The sequence below is a fragment of the Trachemys scripta genome, chromosome 8 (genome assembly GCF_013100865.1).
Source record: "Trachemys scripta elegans isolate TJP31775 chromosome 8, CAS_Tse_1.0, whole genome shotgun sequence".
In the NCBI taxonomy this organism is placed as follows: domain Eukaryota; kingdom Metazoa; phylum Chordata; order Testudines; family Emydidae; genus Trachemys; species Trachemys scripta.
In genome coordinates this window covers 99,442,492-99,461,926 of record NC_048305.1, presented here as the reverse complement: position 1 = coordinate 99,461,926, position 19,435 = coordinate 99,442,492, and the positions used below count along the sequence as shown (strand labels likewise).

The 19,435-nt window shown below is 40.4% G+C and overlaps 1 protein-coding gene across 2 annotated transcripts in view; it reads right to left on the bottom strand.

Moving 5' to 3' along the window:
- Positions 1 to 19,435, bottom strand: part of FAF1 (Fas associated factor 1) — a 320,478-nt gene that overhangs the window by 198,684 nt on the left and 102,359 nt on the right. For both annotated transcript variants that reach the window (XM_034778048.1, XM_034778049.1), the window contains one exon: positions 5,570 to 5,675. In XM_034778048.1, coding sequence (XP_034633939.1) covers positions 5,570 to 5,675 — 106 coding nt within the window. The remainder of the gene's footprint in view (positions 1 to 5,569; positions 5,676 to 19,435) is intronic.

The following is a 19,435-nucleotide window of genomic DNA, read 5'->3' as shown; positions in this document are numbered from 1 at the left end:
GATTACAATGGTTAATGATCTAGTATATTAGCATTAAAATCATTTACTCAAATATTTAAACAAAACAAGTAAGGATTTTGACATTAGTAAAATGTTTTTTGAAAAGTAAACTAGTTTTTAATAGATGTAACTTATCAAACAAGTATTAGGACATCTTGATGTCTGAATCAACCATCGGCTAACTTATGTCATAATTATTTAGCAGCAATATTAATATGATCAATATGATTGCTGTATCTAGTTCATGTCCCTCATGCTAATTTCTGATCTTTACTATGAGTTGCTCTCACTCAAACAGTTGGTTTGAAAATGATTTCATAAAACATCAAAATACAAAAAGAAAATGAAAAGGAAACAGTGCAAGAATTCCCTTCTGTTGGAGTAACTATTTTTCTGCACACAGAAAGGATTCCTCCCACGTCTATATTTATTGGTGTTATATAGATTCCTTTAATGAGGTCTCTGTCTATATTGTATGGTTTCATTTGTGTATGTTTTTGGCATCTATCCATTAACAACTAAAGTTAAAAAAGAAAGGGGCACAAAGAATTTTAAACAGTGGCAGTGGTTCATTGTCAATACACAATTATATTTTTAGCAATACAAGCCAAACACACTACAGAAAATACCAATGACAATGTATATGTTTTAAAGTATTAAAACTAAAGACAAATGTGATTGAAGCTCATCAATTTGAACACAGCTGCAATCAACATATCTCAACTACTCTGTTAAATATTATGTTCCAGAGTCTCTGCACTTTAATTATCGGTACAAGCTCAGATCAATGAACCTGAATGAGTGACAATATGAAGTTAATGTACCGGAGGATAGTGTGGACTGTCAGAGTTGGCTAATAATAACTATAGCATAGCTTGTCCCCATAGAGCTGCACATACAGGAGTTGCTACTTATGCTTTTGGTGCTCTTGGAAACATTCCTATGCCATCTTACCCATTCTAGTCTTTGGGCAGCAAAGAACAGACTACCTGTCACAGGTGGTAAGATACTAACCAGCTACCCTCACTTAGATTAATTTAATGGCTAAAGGAACTGACTGGGGAGCAGCTGCAGGCATGCAAAGGAGGCTTTTATTTGGAATCTATCTTCTTTGCATTTTAAATGTAGATCTCATGTTCTACCAGGAATCACAATGCCTCATATACGTTTTGCCTGGTACTCTGGTCTGATATTTCCAGCAGTAAAAATACACCAACACAGATCTTTTTTCAGAAGGCCTTAAGGTTTCTGCACATTTTATTTTCTTCACCCTTTAATGGCCACAGCTTGTGTACACTAGGTGCTTCTTTTCTAGCCCTGCACACCAGGAATCACATTAGGCATCGAAGCCCAATAAAGTCAATAATATAGATAAAAACAAACCATTACACAAAAGTTATTGAAAGTCTGTTCTTTTTAAAGTAAATTTATCTGGTTAAAAAGTTCTGAATAGCTTTTCATTTTTCTATGCGGTTCGTCTTTTTTAAAAACTGTGAAGCATGTATGTGTATTTTATGATCAGTCAGAAAAAGAAACAACCCCCAAAACCACAAAATTTGCCATCTAAACTGAGGCAGCTTTCATTTATGAACCCTACGTGGGTTGTTCCACCTTCAGATGAGAATAAAAATGTGCTTTTTAGGACAAATTTTAAGTTACTCCCTTTAAAGATATAAGAACCTCCCTGCCTCTCCTTGAATGGCATGCCCACAATGAAATACATAGAGAATTTCAGATGGAAGGATTACCTTAATTTTAGAGAAACATCATCACAATTGAAAAACCTCCGTTTAAAAAATAGAAGAAATCAGGTTCTTGGTGACAGACACGGAACACAGTGTACGTTGAATGTAGCTATGTCTTAGTCCATTCTTAGTAATCCCTACTAATGCAACTATAGACCCATTTATCTTTGTCACTCCTTCTCTCAAAATTCATACTACTTTAACTTCCAACGGCTGATAACGTCTAAAAGTTATCACAGCACCATAAAAAAACAAAAAACACTTAGACTGAAAACTTCCGATTTTAGAGAATTCTCACCTCCTTTTCTTAGAGATTTCACTATATAGTACAATGAGAAATCTGTATTTTTATGTAAGTTTGTGAATTTAGAGCCTCTAAACAGATGACACAAAAACTGTTGATTGTCACATAAAAATGTCATCAGATTTCAAAAATAAAATCAAGATTTTTCTTGATACACTATCCGGTCAGGACATATTTAATGAAGCAATTTTACAAGAACAAACACATGTTTGAAACTTGTGACACAGATTAATTTGCAATTTTGGCTAACGGTATCATTAAGTTTCCAAGTTAATAATTCTCCTCCCTCTTACTTAAATAAATAAATAAACAAGCAAACACACACACCCCTCCCCGCCGCTCCAAACATCATCTCTCACACATCTAAAAAGATAGAATTAAAACTGGAACTCAAACTATTTTTAAACCATCCCTACGGCCTGGCCTGGTGATCCCACATCAAATATAGCTGATATTCAGTTTTAGCACTATTAATTCCTAATTAAATCTTACAGTGTAAGTGGCTGGAGATGTGCGGAAAAACCCCCAAACTTACAAATGGACTCAAACCAGCCCCTGAAATCCAAACACCCAGATATTTTGGAAGGTATATAAGGGAGTGAGTATGGATCCAGATCTGAACTTTGTGACTTAAGTTCATCTCTACGGCAAACTTATCTGCCCAATTGTTTCTAGGTGGACAATATATATGTAAAATAGGAAGGTTTCATGAAATAACCATTTCTTCAATTTTTAGGTACTTTGTAACATACGTTCTAAAAGGAATTAGCACAGAGCTAAAACTAGAGTACATAGTAAAGCTTGGTAGTTAACCCAACAGATTTACCCTAACTCCTTGCAAAAATATTCATGACATGGTTTTAAAATGTTACATGAAAAACAGCCTGGAAAAAATATTTACTGCTATCAAGTCACTGCAGCATTAAAATATATTTAACAATCCAAACAACTGGCCCTGGAGAGACAGTTGCATACAACTGTGGCAAGCAATGGAACATTTATAGAATTTTAAATATTTCTTTCAATAATTGATGCAGTCATTTTGAATCTTTCTGCATAGGATATCAGATGTCAGTAGATTGCATTAACACTGCTTAAACATTTCAACTTGTCAGTATGGCCAACTCGATTTCTGAAATATTTGCAGTATTTTCCCATCGAAACAGTAATAAAGGTAAAATAAATATATGCCACTGCTTTATAATCACTGAACATTAATGAATATTTTATGTCTTTTTAAATCTCCCTGTTTAATTTAAAAGGGTGAAATTAAGTCTCCTTCCTGCAATATGCCAATTATCTGTAAATCAAACAATAACTTGGCCATTATACTCCTTTTTGCTAATATACAAGAAGCTAATTTGAAAACACTGAATGGCATTTTTAGATAATAATTGAATAGTCCTTCCTGCCCTCTTGTGGTAGACAATCGCAACTTGCGTAAAGCATTTCAGCTACCACAAAAATATACCAAAAAGTACGTAAACTATTAATTTGTTGGTGTGTGAATGAGAAAAAAAAGTGGAAAAGAAATCTTCCAACAGTCTTGAGAGGAAAAAAAAAAATCACTGATCCCCAAAAAGAAAAAAAAAAATACTACACAAAGCAACTAAGTTCATCAATTGCTTGCTACAATTCTCATTATATGCTAAAAGTATAAAAATAATTAATAGTAATTAGAGTTAGCACCCAAAACAAGCCTCTGATTCTGCAATTCGATCAATGTGAGCAGACCTTCCCATGCATACAAATCCCTACTGATTGCAATGGGGCTCTGTACAGATTTAAAGTGCCCATCCATTCAGATCCAATTGCAGGCTCTTCTGCAGGCTTCTTAAAGTAAGAAGGTCTAGAATTATATTTTTCACTTTGACTTTAATGCATTTGGTTTTGCTCAGGAATTGCATGGATAATTTTATGCATCACATATGAAACATTACTTAAGTACAGAAGCGTAGCATGAGACAGACACTTGTTGTGGTTTATATGAGAATCCTGAATTATAACATTCTTTTTTAAATGGAATTGCCGTTATGTTAGAAATAATCCTGTCATTATCAATAGACAAAACAACTTCAGTGAACATAAAAATATCCAATATCTCATAGTCACTATATCAGGGTCTCTGGCTCCTTCTTCAGGCTCAATAAAAGCCACTGAAGAAATTATAACGTGTTAACATTTTGTGTAGATAGACAAAAACAATACAAGAAACGGCTAATATATAGGTGACTGCAAACACCTAAAAAGCAGTTAATTTCATTAAAAAATTAAAATTAAGAAAGCACAAATCTAGAATAATAAATTACCAGCAGTCTTCAAACTAAGCAGTTTTTATTTATAAGAAGTCCAAAAGTTCATCCCCACCAAAAAGTTGTGTTGCAACAGTGTGTTTGTGTAGTTATATTTAAAAGTAGTTAATTATATTAAAAATCCATTTTCAAAGGGGGAAAAATGTGCATGAGAGGGACAACATTTGTATGTTATGTTCCAGACAACGGAATTTAAAATGACCCAACTAGAGATGTCATGAAAAACAGTTTAATAATGATGGAAATGATGAAGGCCTCTTTATCGTAGGGATATGGGTTACTGCTCCTGTAATACTACAGAATTTAGATTATGCTCTCTAGGGTAGGAATTTATAGGAAAATGTATTAAATCTTACAAACTTGAATGGGAAAAAAACTTCAAACCAAAGAAAAACATATTTAAATTGGAAATCAAATATTTCCAGCTTCAGAATTCCCACCAGGAAATATTAAGGGTTCATACATGTTCCTAGAATACACTTGCCAGATTCTTACAAATGGCTTGTGCGCTGGATGTCACGTGAAGTGAGGTAGTTGGCAATAATGTTTTGCTGTAGAAGAGAATTAAGAAACCAGACAAGGGTTTCCAGTTCTAAAATTGGAAGGGCAAGATGCATAACAGAGACTACCTTTGTTTCTAGGGGACATAATTCCAGCACTGTTCTTTGCAACACCACCCCTTGCTGGCCATTCTATGGAACAACAGGACATCAGTTATACAAAAAAACCCACTTCGCTCCCAACCTAGACAGAGTGAAGGAAACAGAACAGCCAGTTGTGCCAAAGGGGCTTAAAAAAAATGGGGGTGGGTGGTTGGCTGGGAGAGAGCAAGTTAAAAGGAAAGCAAGAGAGCAAGCATCACTGGATTAAAAATAAAGCATACCTGGACTATAACTAGCTTTCCTCCTCACTCTTCAATAATTGCTTTCATAATAAACATTATTCATCTATTTTGCTATTAAAGTGTAAACTGTGTTAGAAAATCTATTTCTTTTAAATATGTTGAAAATGAATACATTTCTTAAAACCTTTCTATGTCTAGTTAGTTAGTTTATCTACAGTAATCTTTGAGGATCAAGTTAATTAAAACTAAAAAATGAATAATCAAACAAAGAAGTTTCCAACCAGAACATATAAGCCCTCTTTAACACAGTTGACATTAGCTATAATGAGCTACATTTATTCTTCAGCTGTGAGACAGAACTCACCTCCTGAATGGTACTGCTTCCTGAGAAGTTGAGGTTGTACTCCCGCTGGACTTCTCGATGGGTGATGATCAGCATGAAGTTTTGATTTAATGACTCCTGCAGGGCACTGAAATGGTTGGAAGAAAAACAAGAAAATCAGGGATGAGCATGTTCTAGCTTGCTTTACAGTTAAGTTGCAAAAACCCCAGGAGTACCCTAAACTCCACATAGACAAGTCTAGGCACAATGTTATCATCTCTCTTTTTGTTCCTAAAGGCAAGAAAGCATACTGAGAATGACCAAAGGGAGCTAACCTGTTAACTCCTTCTCTACTAAGGTGTTTGCAACCTCAAAGGCTATGTTCTACTCTTATGAATTTTCAAAATTGAGAGTCATATGCTATTACCACAAACAGTATATTTAGCACATATATTTTTGAATTAATATTGGGCTGGCATGTATACGTAACTATATCCAGCCAAGACATCAAACTACAATGTGCATTCACCACTGATTTTAAGTATACCAAGACAAATTTTGCTCTTCAGTATGGCTGCCTGTAGTGTAAATCAGGCAAAATTTGTATGAATACACAATGAACAGACAGAAAAAAATAGCCAGTGTGAGATTTCTCAGTGTGAAGCACCAAGCATTAAAACAAATACCTGGCATATCATGTAATCAGTACTAACAATGTGCTCTACCAAACTTTTTAAATGTACCATAAAATACCTCCAAATTCTTAAGCAAAAAAAAAAAAAAAAAAAAAATCTTCACTGATATGTGGACTAAATAAAACCACCACACAATAATTAATTAACCATGTTATCACATAAACTGGATGTATTTAAAGCGCTTCTGTACTCTCTGGAGTTTCTATGGATTTGAAAAATATCCACTTTACTTAAAATGGGGAACAATGTGCGAATTGATAATTCTTTCAAAACAAAAGAAAATTTCTGAGTGAAACCACTATAGAAAACATCACAGCATACAGCGTATTAGATCCCAGTGCAATATTATGTTGGTTTGACCTCTTCTAAGAGCTTTGGAATGAAGCTGTGTTTATTTGCTTTTTTAGTTTTGTCTTCCTGATAACAAGTGATTGAATTTAGAAAACAACTGACTGAAACAGACTAAATAAGAAGAATTAAAAAAATCTTACTAATGCTTTTGTACTGCCATAACAAGTGATAATCACAGGAAATTTGGAACAGAATGGAAAGTATAGACATATTAAGCCTACAATTTTTTTTTTTTTTTTTTTTTTGCTTTTGAGACTGTTCTATGCCATTAGACCTTCATGTTTTGCCATGATCACATTTTATTTTTTCCTTTTAAAAAAAAAAAAAAAGTCTGCCTCTAAAATCCTCTCTCTTGAGCAGTATCAATCATTTCTGTTCTTCCAGCATGCTGAGAGATTAATACAAATATATATGTTTTTGAAACTAGTAATTCTTGATACAATGTTCTAATACTACCCACCCACTAATTTAGCTACAGGGATAGGAGCCAATCTCATAAATCTATTCATTCAAGTTGTCCTTACACATGCAAGTAGTTCTATTGACTGCAATATTCCAGGCCACCGAACTTGCCTGTGTTGTGAGACGGACTCAGTTGTCCAGGCTCATGGGACCAACATCCTGGAGACTCACTGAGAATGTCAATGAGATTCCTTGCAAGCCACACCTAACATAAATCTATGTAATTGATTCTGACCATCTCAAATCAGCCATGGAAGAAATTTAAAGGCAATATGCAGCTCAAAGCAGGCCCTTCCCTGATGACCTCTGGAATGGCTCTGCCAGTGAGAAACTTTTGAGGACATACCTAAGGTTGATAGATTTGATTTTGTTTCTGTCCAGGAGATAACAATGGGTTAGAAAAATCAGTATCTCCTGGTTAAAATAGTGTAGTGTTTCTTGTATCTTAATCTAGATAAAAACTATGGCCAATATTATAAAAATGGGTGCTGAAAGCTAGACGCCTAAATCCATATTTAGGCATCTAAATAAATGCCCTGATTTTCAAAGGTTTGAGCAGTTCCTCAGCCCTTCTGAGAACCTGATAGATCCCACAGCTGACGGCTAGGTTCAATTTTGCCAGTATTTTGTATTTATTCTAGTTCAGTTCTACAAGATTTTATAAAATTCATTCAATGTTTCCCATTAGGCAAGATCTTTTTAAGGTATAAGGATTTTCCACCAAAAATATCTCAGAGTTTTAGATGGATAGATATGACACATGGTATTTAACATTTCCATTTTAAATTTTCAGATTTATACACGCTCATGTCAACAGAAGTCCAAATTTACTGTAATTACAGATTATTTACATTAACACAAAATAAGAAATCAGTATGTAAATTTAATGTTTGTTGTAGCTAATGCAGCAGGAGATGGCAGATTAGATTCAAGCAGCAATCAGTTAGGAAATCTGGCTAACATGTAAATGAGCAGAAGCCCTTATGTTTACATTCTATTGCGTTTTAAACGTCAGGATTTTAAAACTGTCTCATGAGCAGATGTGAAAATAAAACATTAATCTTACCATTATTATTGAAGCTTTTAAAGTAACTAAAGCAAGCTCTAGCTCCTATCCAGCTAAACAGACAATACTAATAATTGCAGTTGCAGATTACATCATTCTTAATTAACACTCTGCTACAGTTGTTAACATACACCAAGACACCATGTCACAATCACCACCACTCTGTAACAATCTTAAAATTGCAGTTGACGAATTGGCCTATTACTCTGTGGGTACTTTTTATTTCCTATCCATACATGTGATTAAATTGCTCAGATAAATTAGAATTTATACTAGAGGAAATACAGCATTTACAACAATCTCTTGAAGAAACCAGAATTTTTTTTAAATTCCACATGGCCAAGAAGCTTTTATCTGTTGTGGTCCAGTAAGTTAAAAATGAAACATTACAAACCTTTAAGTAGTTCACAGAACACTTCGCTATAAAACACCAGACTTCTGTTCACTAGGGGGGCAACTTGCAGAATCCAGTTGGGGGGGAAGGGGAGGGGTGTTTCACAGAGATGGCCTGGCAGTGAATATGTGGGGGGGAAGGGAAGAAGGACAGGATGTTTGGGGCCACATGAAGTCTTGTGAAACCCCTTCCATCATGTTTGCCATTGCCTCCTTTCTGCCCTTTGGCCAGTTGGGATGCAGCATTTTAGGGAGCAGAGAAAGGAAGGCCAGAGTAAGAGAACACACACACAAAAACCCCAGAACTGGCAAAACAGGTGGCAGGGAATTTACTCCCCAGTAAATTAAAAGAAACATCCTCCAACTTCCTCCCTTTTTATTTTTTCTACAGGTTTTGGATGGCTGAATGTCGTAGTCTATACCCACTAACATCATTCAAACAGGACATGTAGATTTCATTAGTTCTATTTGTACATAAAGATTTCATTTTTTAAAAGTTACCTTAATACATCAAATAAGACTAGGCAGGTTTTCAGAAAAGTTAACTGTAAGAGGTATTTTTTTTTTGTTAAACGTTGATAACTATGTCTTTTAAAGATAATTAGGGTGTGCTGAATCCAAATATAGTTGTTACCAAGCCGTATGTTGTGTATTAAGATCTCTAAAGAGCGAACAAAGCAACACCCAGAAATTGCTGAAGTGTAAAACTGTCGTGGGGAACTGTCTGAGGCCCCATATGATGTCCCCAAGTGAGCGAAACCTGGCTCCTGGGAGGTACGCCCTGGCTTGAGTCGAGTGTAGGACTGCGTCCATAAACTCTATCCTCTGCACAGGGGACAGAGTAGAGTTGGCCTCGTTTAAGAGGAGACCTAATTCGAGGAAGGTCCTTCTTATGAATTCGACCTAATTCTCCACTTGGGCTCTTGAGCGGCCCTTGATCAGCCAGTCGTCAAGGTAAGGAAAAACCTGTATCTGGCGCCTGTGCAGGAATGCCGCAATGACTGCCATGCACTTTGTGAATACTCGGGGAGATGTCAACAGTCTGAACGGGAGGATGGCAAACTGATAGTGGCTGCTGCTCACCACGAATCTGAGGTAGCATCTGTGATGTGGGACTATTGCGATGTGAAAATACGCATCCTTCAAGTCGAGGGCGGCGTACCAGTCTCCTGGATCCAGTGAGGGGATAATGGAGGTTAGTGAGACCATGCGAAACTTGAGTTTCTTTACAAACTTGTTAAGCTGCCCCGGGTCCAAGATGGGTCTGAGACCCCCCCCTTGGCCTTCGGTATTAGGAAATACCAGGAGTAAAAGCCCTTGCCCCTTAGCTCCTGAGGAACGTCCTCCACTGCCCCCACCAAGAGGAGGGACTGCACTTCTTGAATTAGAAGTTGCTCGTGAGAGGGGTCGCTGAAGGGGGACTGGGAAGTGGGTTGGAGGGGCGGCGGGGACACAGAATTAGATGGAATATCCCCTCTCTACCGTCCGGAGCACCCAACGGTCTGAAGTAATTCGGGACCAGGCATGGTAGAAAGGGGATAGATGGGATGAGAAGGTAAGAGGGGAAGGATCCAGAGTCCGTACTGGTGAGCTGTCCTCGACCGCACCTTCAAAAGGGTGGCCTAGGGCCAGGCGGAGACTTGGGCTGGCCAGAGTTTTGCCCAGAGGAGGGATGTTGCCTTCTCCAACCACTCCTGTTTCGCCTACACGGAGTGTCCTGGCCGTTCTGCAGCTGGTAAGGCCAAGGGGCAGGCTGAGGCCTAAAATGCCTGTGCTGGGTAGCTGGCATGTGGAGCCCCAGCAAGTGCAGAGTAGCCCTAGAGTCCTTCAAACTGTGAAGTCTCTTATCTGTTTTTTCAGAGAAAAGGGAGGATCCCTCAAAGGGGGGTCCTGTATAGTCTGCTGGACCTCATGGGGCAGTCCAGAGACCTGAACCCAGGAGCCTCGCCTCATCACCACCCCTGTGGCCAGCATTCGCGAGGCTGCATCTGCCGCGTCCAGAGCCGCTTGCAGAGAGGTCCGGGAAACCAACTTCCCCTCCTTCACAAGTGCGGAGGACTCCACCTGAGAGTCCTGAGGCAGGAGTTCCGCGAACTTAGCCATTGCCGAGCAGGTGTTATGTCCGTGGTGACTTACAATGGCCTGCTGGTTGGCTATGCGGAGCTGCAGGCCCCTGGTCTAATATACCTTTTGGCCAAATAGGTCCGGCTTCTTGGCATCCGTAGTTTTAGGGGTGGAGCCTTGGAACCCCTGGCGCTCTGATTGGCCGCATCGACCACTAAAGACTGGGCAAGGATGGGTATAAAGGTGTTCGTACCCCTTAGACGGTATGAAGTAATGCCTCTTGGTTTTCTTGGCCATAAGGGCCAGAGAAGTGGGGGTCTGCCACAGATTTTTGGATATGTCAACTACTGTTTTTATCAGTGGCAGAGCAACCCTGGATGGGCCGGAGGGAGCCACGATGTCCACAACAGGGTCCAAATCCTCCTCCACCTCCTCGACCTGTATCCCCAGGCTTTGGGCGGCCCGCCTCAATAGCTGCTGGAGAACACAGTTGTCCTTGAGAGCCGGGGCTGTCGATGTCCCCACGACCACTTCATCAGGCGAGGATGAGGATGGGTAGCAGGCCCTGTTCGCTATCCTCAGCCCCTCTGGGGTCCCTCAGCACATGGTACTCGAGCTGCGGTGCCGGTGCTGATGGGGGATTTGGCACCGCAGTTGGTGCCAGGGCCAACAAATCCGGCGGTGCTGAGCCCGACGGTGCCAGCAGGGTCAAAGTTGGAGCCCTGGGTGGTGCCATTGCCTGAAGAGATGGTGCCAGAACTGGCTGGGCCAGCGATGCCATTCCCTCGGAGGACGGTGCTGCTGGCGGCGGTGCCAGCGCCGTCTGTGGCACGAAGGATGCCGAAGACGCCGACACAGTCCTGGATCTCGGACCGTGGACTTGGCCTTGGCTTTGATGGTAAGCCCAGGGTGTCCAGAAGGGCCATTGAGCAGACAGCTACCACTGTTGCTGTCACGGTGCCTGGTATGGCTGGTGACTCCGTTGAGACCTGGACCTCCTGCTCCACGATCTGCTGGAGCAATAAGAGTCCGCCTCCACCTCCGACTAGGACGACCACGGAGGAGCATTACCCTGGGTCGCCGGCGAGCGGTGCTGCAAAGCCGGGGAACGGTGCGGCCCTTCGGTCTGCGCGGGCGGTGCCAGGGGTGCTGGTGATGGAGACCAGTGGGCCATCATGGCTGGCTTGCCCCTGGAGTGGAACGGGAGGCGCACGGTCACCAGCGACTTGTCCCTCCTCTGTGGGGCGGACGGCACCGGGAGGCTCATCAGGTCTGTGGCCGCCTCGAACGCCTCCAGCCTCGACGGTAGCTGTATGTCCTCTTGGTAGTCCGGGGACCAAGGAGGGTTCGGGCTCAACTGGTCCCCAGCCAGGGCAGGAGTCGATGAGACCCTGGGCGGAAGCAAGGAGGGGACGGTCTGTCCCGACACACTCTTGGACACCGTAGACCCCTTAGGTTTCAAGAGGGGTGATCAACCCCTCACTGGCCTCTTCTTCTTTACCGGCACCGGGGATGGAGAGAGGTGCCGTGCTGAGGCCGACTTCTTATGGCCTGAGCCGTGGCGGTGCCGGGGGGCCTTAGAATCCTTAGTTGGGGCCGTTTCGCACGCCGTTGGTGCCAGAGCGCTGCGCACCGATCGGTGCCGGTTCAGTGGGTTCCAGGTCAGAATGTGGACTCAAAGCCGCCTCCATCAACAGAAGTTTTAGTCTCTGTTCCCAGTCTTTGAGGGTTCTGGGACGGAAACCCTTGCAGATACGGCACTTCTCCTTCTGATGACTCTTACCAAGGCACTGCAAGCAGGAAGAGTGAGGATCACTCTTTGGCATAAATTTGCCACAGGCCTTGCAGAGCTTAAACCCTGGAGACCCGGGCATACCCCAGGAGGGGAAACACTGTTGGCAAACCCCCAAACCAACTAACTATAACAATAAGGAACAACTATTAACTGAGAAACCATATAAACGATATGCTATCAGACACTGCTAAAGCACTTGCTGCAGGAGCGAGCGAAGTTCCAGCTAGCCGTAACCAGCAGTAAGAAGGAACTGAGGGAGTGGAGGGTCGGCAGGGCCCTATATTGGGCGCCATGAAGGCGCCACTCCAGGGGGCGCCCAGACCAACCCTACGGACGCTGCTAAGGGAAAATCTTCCTGCTTGCGTGCACGCGGCATGCACACACCTGAATGGACATGAACAATCACTCGAAGAAGAACTCTACATATCCTTCACCACATATAACCATGCCACTACCACCAAGATGGACCAGTGTGGCTTGGATGATGAAGTGCTAGCTGAACCTGAATCCGAGCAAGACATAGGTGATGCTGGTGGGGAGAGGAGAGTATTTTGAAGAGCTTGCAGATACAGTGCTGTCTCCGTTGGATGAAGATACACACGCACAACTGATTAATTCAGTCTGTAGTCTAGGAGTACTCTTGGATTCCTTGCTGATGCTGAGGTCTCAGATAATAGCATCCATGAATAACACTTTCTATCATCACCACTTGGCTAGGAAACTCCATCCCATTCTAGCAGATGAAGACCTGGCCTCAGTTATTCATGTTTTCAATCACCTCTCGGTTGGATTACAGCAAAGCTATATACCTGGGCATGAAGCCTTCAGCACTTAGATAACTCCAACTAGTTCAGAATGAAGTAGCACTTCTCAGCAACACCGGTTACTGCAAAAATATCATACCTGTCCCCCATTCTCTAAACAGGTTTCCCACAGAATTTTGACTCAAGTTCAAAGTCTTGGTCCATAAAGATTCCAAGCCCAGAAGGTACGATTGTTATCCTCTAGTCTGACCTCCTGTATAATACAGGCCACAGAACTTCCCAAAAATAATTTCTAGAGAGCATTTATTTTAGAAAAGCATCCACTCTTGATTTAAAAATTGTCAGTGATGGAGAATTCACCACAACCCCTGGTCAATCATTCCAATGGTTAATTACTCTGTTACAAATGTATGCCTTATTTTGAGTCTGAATTTGTCTAATTTCAACTTTCATTCACTGGATTATATGATACCTTCCTCTGCTAGATTGAAGAGCCCATTATTAAATATTTGTTCCCCATGTAGATACTTCTAAATTGTAGTCAAGTCATTCCTTAACCTTCTCTTTGTTAAACTAAATAGATTTAACTCTTCAAACCACTCCAAGACCTGGGCCCAGGATAGCTAAAAAAATCATCTAAAGCTCTGAGACAAAAAAGCATGGTTGAGAACTCTGCTCCTCTGGCTCAATGGAACTCTCTACATAAGATAAAGCTCATCTGTGCAGGAGATGGAACTGTCTCTAAGGGCAGCCCAAGACTCTGGAGCAAACTACCCCAAGAACTAAGGACCACCCCTGACCTCACCACTTTCCACTCCAAAAGCAAAGCACATTTCTTAGACCTTATCTTCTCCAATATAAGCACATAGCAACAGAGGGGTGTGTGTGTGTGTTTTATATACACACATACACACACACACACACACACACGCAAAGACACTATCAAAACAAGAAACACTGCTGCTCATGCTTCTCCCTCAGGGGAGAGGATGAGAGAACAAACACATGACAGATGTGTAGTCATACTGCTTAATGCACTACTGGAAGGCACTCAGGCCAGGTCTACACTACACCCCTAATTCGAACTAAGGTACGCAACTTCAGCTACGTGAATAACGTAGCTGAAGTTCGAAGTACCTTAGTTCGAATTAGTTCGAACTTACCTTGGTCCACACGCGGCAGGCAGGCTCCCCCGTCGACTCCGCGGTACTCCTCTCGGCGAGCTGGAGTACCGCAGTCGACGGCGAGCACTTCCGGGTTCGACTTATCGCGTCCAGACTAGACGCGATAAGTCGAACCCAGAAGTTCGATTTCCAGCTGTCGAACTAGCGGGTAAGTGTAGCCAAGGCCTCAGATACTATGGTGATGAGCGAGGTATAAAGATCTAGGGAGAATAGAATAGAAATCTTGGCAGATTTTGTTGCATAAACTATTCAACCACTTCGCTGTAATGTTTAGATACTAGCCCTGATCAGTGGAGATGTTTAGATGACTCAGCCAATCTTGAAGATTAGATTAGATCAAGAAAACTGTATGTTTGTAGGAGAAGCTGTGCATAAACCACACAGGAGATGGGAGGACCCTTAATGTCAAGAATAGGAACAAGAGGGAAGCTTGTAGAATTATAGTCAGATGCTTTCCTTGAAGAAGGACGCGTGTGTCAAATTAATCACAGTTAACTCATGCAATTAGCTCAAAAAAATTAATCGCGATTTAAAAAATTAATCGCGATTCATCGCCATTTTAATCACACTGTTAAACAATAGAATACCAACTGAAATTTATTAAATATTTTGGATGTTTTTCTACATTTTCATATATACTTATTTCAATTACAGCACAGAATACAAAATGTATATATTTTTTATTACAAATATTTGCACTGTAAAAATGATTTAATTTTTTTTTTCAGTTGACCTCATACAAGTACCGAGGTGCAATCTTTTTGCCGTGAAAGTGCAACCTACAAATGTAGATTTTTTTGTTACATAACTGCACTCAAAAAACAAAACAATGTGAAAACTTTAGAGAAGTCCACTCAGTCGTACTTCTTGTTCAGCCAATCACTAAGACAAACAAGTTTGTTTACATTTACAGGAGATAATGCTGTCCTCTTCTTATTTACAACGTCACCAGAAAGTGAGAACAGGCATTTGCATGGCACTTTTGTAGCTGGCATTGCAAGATATTTATGTGCCCGATATGCTAAACATTTGTATGTTCTCACTTTCATGTGACATTGTAAACAAGAAGTGGGCAGTATTATCTCTTGCAAATGTAAACAAATTTGTTTGTCTGAGTGATTGGCTGAACAAGAAATAGGACTGAGTGGACTTGCAGGCTCTAAAATTTTACATTGTTTTATTTTTTAATGTGGGGGGGGGCGTTGTACATAATTCTACATTTGGAAGTTCAACTTTCATGATAAAGAGATTGCACTACACTATCTGTATTAGGTGAATTGAATAATACTATTTCTTTTGTTTTTTTTACGGTGCAAATACTTGTAATAAAAAAAATACAAAGTGAGCACTGTACACTTTGTATTCAGTGTTTTAAACAAATTCAATATATTTGAAAATGTAGAAAACATCCAAAAATATTTAAATAAATGGTATTCCATTATTAACAGTGCAATTAATCGCAATTAATTTTTTTCATCACTTGACAGCCCTACTCTAAAGAAATTATATGTTATGATTATCTATCTCCAGTACAAACCAGTGCATTTGAAGAGACAGACAGAAAGGACGGTCCAGTGATAAGGATACTAGTCTAAGACTTGGGAGACCTGAGTTCGTTACTGCTCTACCACAGACTTCCTGTGTGACCTTGGGCAAGTCATTTAACCTCGGTGCCGCAGATCCCCATCTGTAAGGGGTATTGTGAAGATAAATAAATTAAAGAGTTTGAGGTGCACAGACACTATGGTAACAGTCACCATATAAGTAGCTAATATAGACAGATAGCTATCCAGATGGATTTCATGAATACGTAGCAAAGTTCCTTAATGTCCATTTTAATGATAGAAGTTACCTGTATTTCTTAAAAGAGAGATGCTGTCAAACTAATCTGAATTGTCACTGACTTAACAGTAGGCAATAAATAGTGTAACTGGGTTTGGTACATTGCTTCAATTAAATGTGTTTTGATCTCCATTGATGCTTTAATTGGTGGCAAGCGTCCCCTTTCATCTAGAATTTATGACTTCAGGAGATGATCTAACTTCAAATCATCCACATTTAAGTAGCCACTAATTAATCATCATTTACTATCCCAAAGCTTCCAAATTTATTTTTAAAATACCCAGAACTAATTCCCACTGAGCAACAAGTTTAAACGGTAAAGTAGTGACAATAAACTCTGATTTTACCAAGCAATGCAATATTATTTTTAAAAGTGTTCAAATCAAGTGGTCATATAATATTATGATCACATTATTTTCATCCAAAATATAAGAGAGGACTCAGAACTCATAAGCATTCCTTTAAACTCTGTTTATTTTATTTCAATTACAATAAATACAATTTTAAAGTGGAGCAGCCATCTCAAGCTCTGGGCATCTTTACAACATTAAACAAATTTTCAATACTACAACCAGGGCTGGCCAAAAAGATTTGAATTTTCTAAACGGGATTGAAAGGCAGCAATTTTTAAAATCAGCGTATAGAATTGGTAAAAGATTTTTCAAAAATTCGAGACTGAAAGTTTTCCCACAACTTAACCATTTTTCAACTATATGCATGTACACAACTGTTCTCTGCCCTTGCACTTACAACGTAATTGCTACCAACAAACAGAACTCTGATATAAGTAATAATATCGCCCCTTTAACCCCTCACTGTGTGGCCTGTCCAAATGCCTGCACTTCTAAAATAGATGAGCTTTGCCATGTCCAAAAGGTTAACAAGTCTGACTCTGGTGGTCCAATGGGGTGAAGAGCATTCTAAAAGTTCACAAACTATCACAGAGTAGGTTACTGACAGTTCCCGCCCCCCATATTTTTTGAAAAAACTGCAAGGACATTCCTGTATGAGTGCCTCTACTTATCACAGCCATGTCGCTATAACACAAGGAAAGGCAGTTTTTCATGTAACCTAGTCTCAAGCTTCTAAGGCTCTAGATTCTGATTCAGCACGTTAATTAAACTCATACCTAATTTTAACGACATGAGTAGTCCCACTGACTTCAACATATAGCTCCGGTCACACTAGCTAAAGCTATTTTCTAATAGGCATTTTGGATATGAGACTTTGTGGTGCCTGACCAACCTCCAACAATACATGGCTGAACCCTCAAACTATACAGGAATATCTCTATAGCAATCCATAAAAGGGTGAGGAAAGGAGGGGAATTAATCTTTAGATTTTTAAAGATGATGTACAAACCTGTATTTTTCATTCTTTCTCTACCATCTAACCCCTTTCCTCACCAACCCTGAAGCTGCTTTACAGTTTAGTTTACATGCTTAATTGGGAGCCTTAAATCATTGCCCAATGCAGCTCTTAAGCACAACAACCACTAATATATCAGTGTGAAAACACCACATAGATGCCAAGATTGAAAGGGAATAAGCACCCAACTCCCATTGAAATATTATGCAAATTGAGTACCTAACTCCCTTATGACTTTTAAAATCCAAGCCAGGGTATTATTCATTGCCTCTGTGAAGCAGACTTTTGTGAGCAAATATCTTATGATAATATTGGAATATATATTACTAGTAGTTAAGATACAAGACTTATTTTTCCAATTGATTCTCAATCATTATCATCAGTGACATGATTGTGTTGGCAATTCTCTCTTGCAGAGAGTCCAAAGTTCTTCTATCCAGTTACAAGGTTAGGTTACATTTCTTAAGACTATTAGAATAAATTGCAAACAAGTGGCAACATGTGGCTCAACTCACAATTCAACTATGTCTACTTTATTGATTTTTAGTTAGACTACAATTATAGCTATTAGACTCAATTCCTGTGCACCCCCTAGTGGCAATGTAATAACGTTACCTAGCTTTTTACTAGGTACATGTATTGTTCTATATTTTGGGAAAAAGAAATATCAATTTGGAAACAATTTTTGGTGATCAAAGTCTAAGAATAATAACTACTTATGCTAAACAACCTGTTCCACCTTGTATTTAGTTGTGACACTCAGAGTACACTGAAGAAGTGCTGCTCTGCATAAGCGTGAAAGCTTGTCCCTCCCACCAACAGAAGCTGGTCCAATAAAGATATTACCTCACCCATCTTGTCTCTCCCATATTCATTTATGGCAGTGAGAATTACGTTTCACTTGTCAGAAAATAATAATTTATTGATTTTCAAAATGTTACAATATCCACCGATGTCTCATTAAGCTATTTTAATATAATACGTCTTTATTTGAGAATTTAAAACACTAAAGTGTAATATAGAAGAGAATTTAAAATTCCTTTAATTGAAGAGAATTATACAGCAGCTCTACATACACTCAAATATCCACAAGTCCAACAGGACAGGGCAGCATAGTGTAACACTTCAACCATTTGGAAAGGAAGATGGCTGAACTGCTGGTGACCTGGTAATGATTTGTAGATATTTACGTTTAAAGTAACTGCTATCACATGAGAAATCCTTGAACGCCAGCATCCACTACTGTGGGCACAAAAATTGCATTCATTCATACATTACCCACACTTAACAGTATGTACAATTTATACAGTCTGATCTTACGGCAGATGAGAGTTAGAGAATTTGTGTTTGCAAAATTTATTTCCAATAAATGGGTTTTGAGGTTGTAAATCCTAAGACTTATACACAGTGGTGCAAGTAGGGCAGTACGGTACACCATACCATTAAGAAATTTATTGCCGGTACGCCGTACTGGAAAGACACAGGAGCGGAACGTTGGGCCACTGGGTGGCCCCACGCCGGCAGCTCTTCCGGCACGGTTGTACCACCCCCAATCTCACCCCCATCTGTTCCACTCAGCTGCATCTCCTTTCTGGGGTCTGTACACCCCCAGCCGGAGGACAGGGCTAGGGCTGGGGCTGGGGGCGGTACAGCCATGCCGGAGAAGCTGCCTGCATGGGGCTGCCCAGTAGTGCCAGGTTCTGCTCCTGTGTCTGCTCCTTTCACTGCTGCGGTTTCGAAGAGCTCTGTGGTTCAGAAGTCTGTATCCAGCACAACGGGAGGACAGAGCCCCCGCCGCCCCCCATTCTCCCTCCCTGGGGAGGAGTCACGTGGGGGGGCACATGGAGAGGTCATGTGCCCCCCTTTAGCTGGTGCCCCCCGTTTGTGTCCCTCCCATGAGTTGCCTATGTGCAGCGTACCGGTA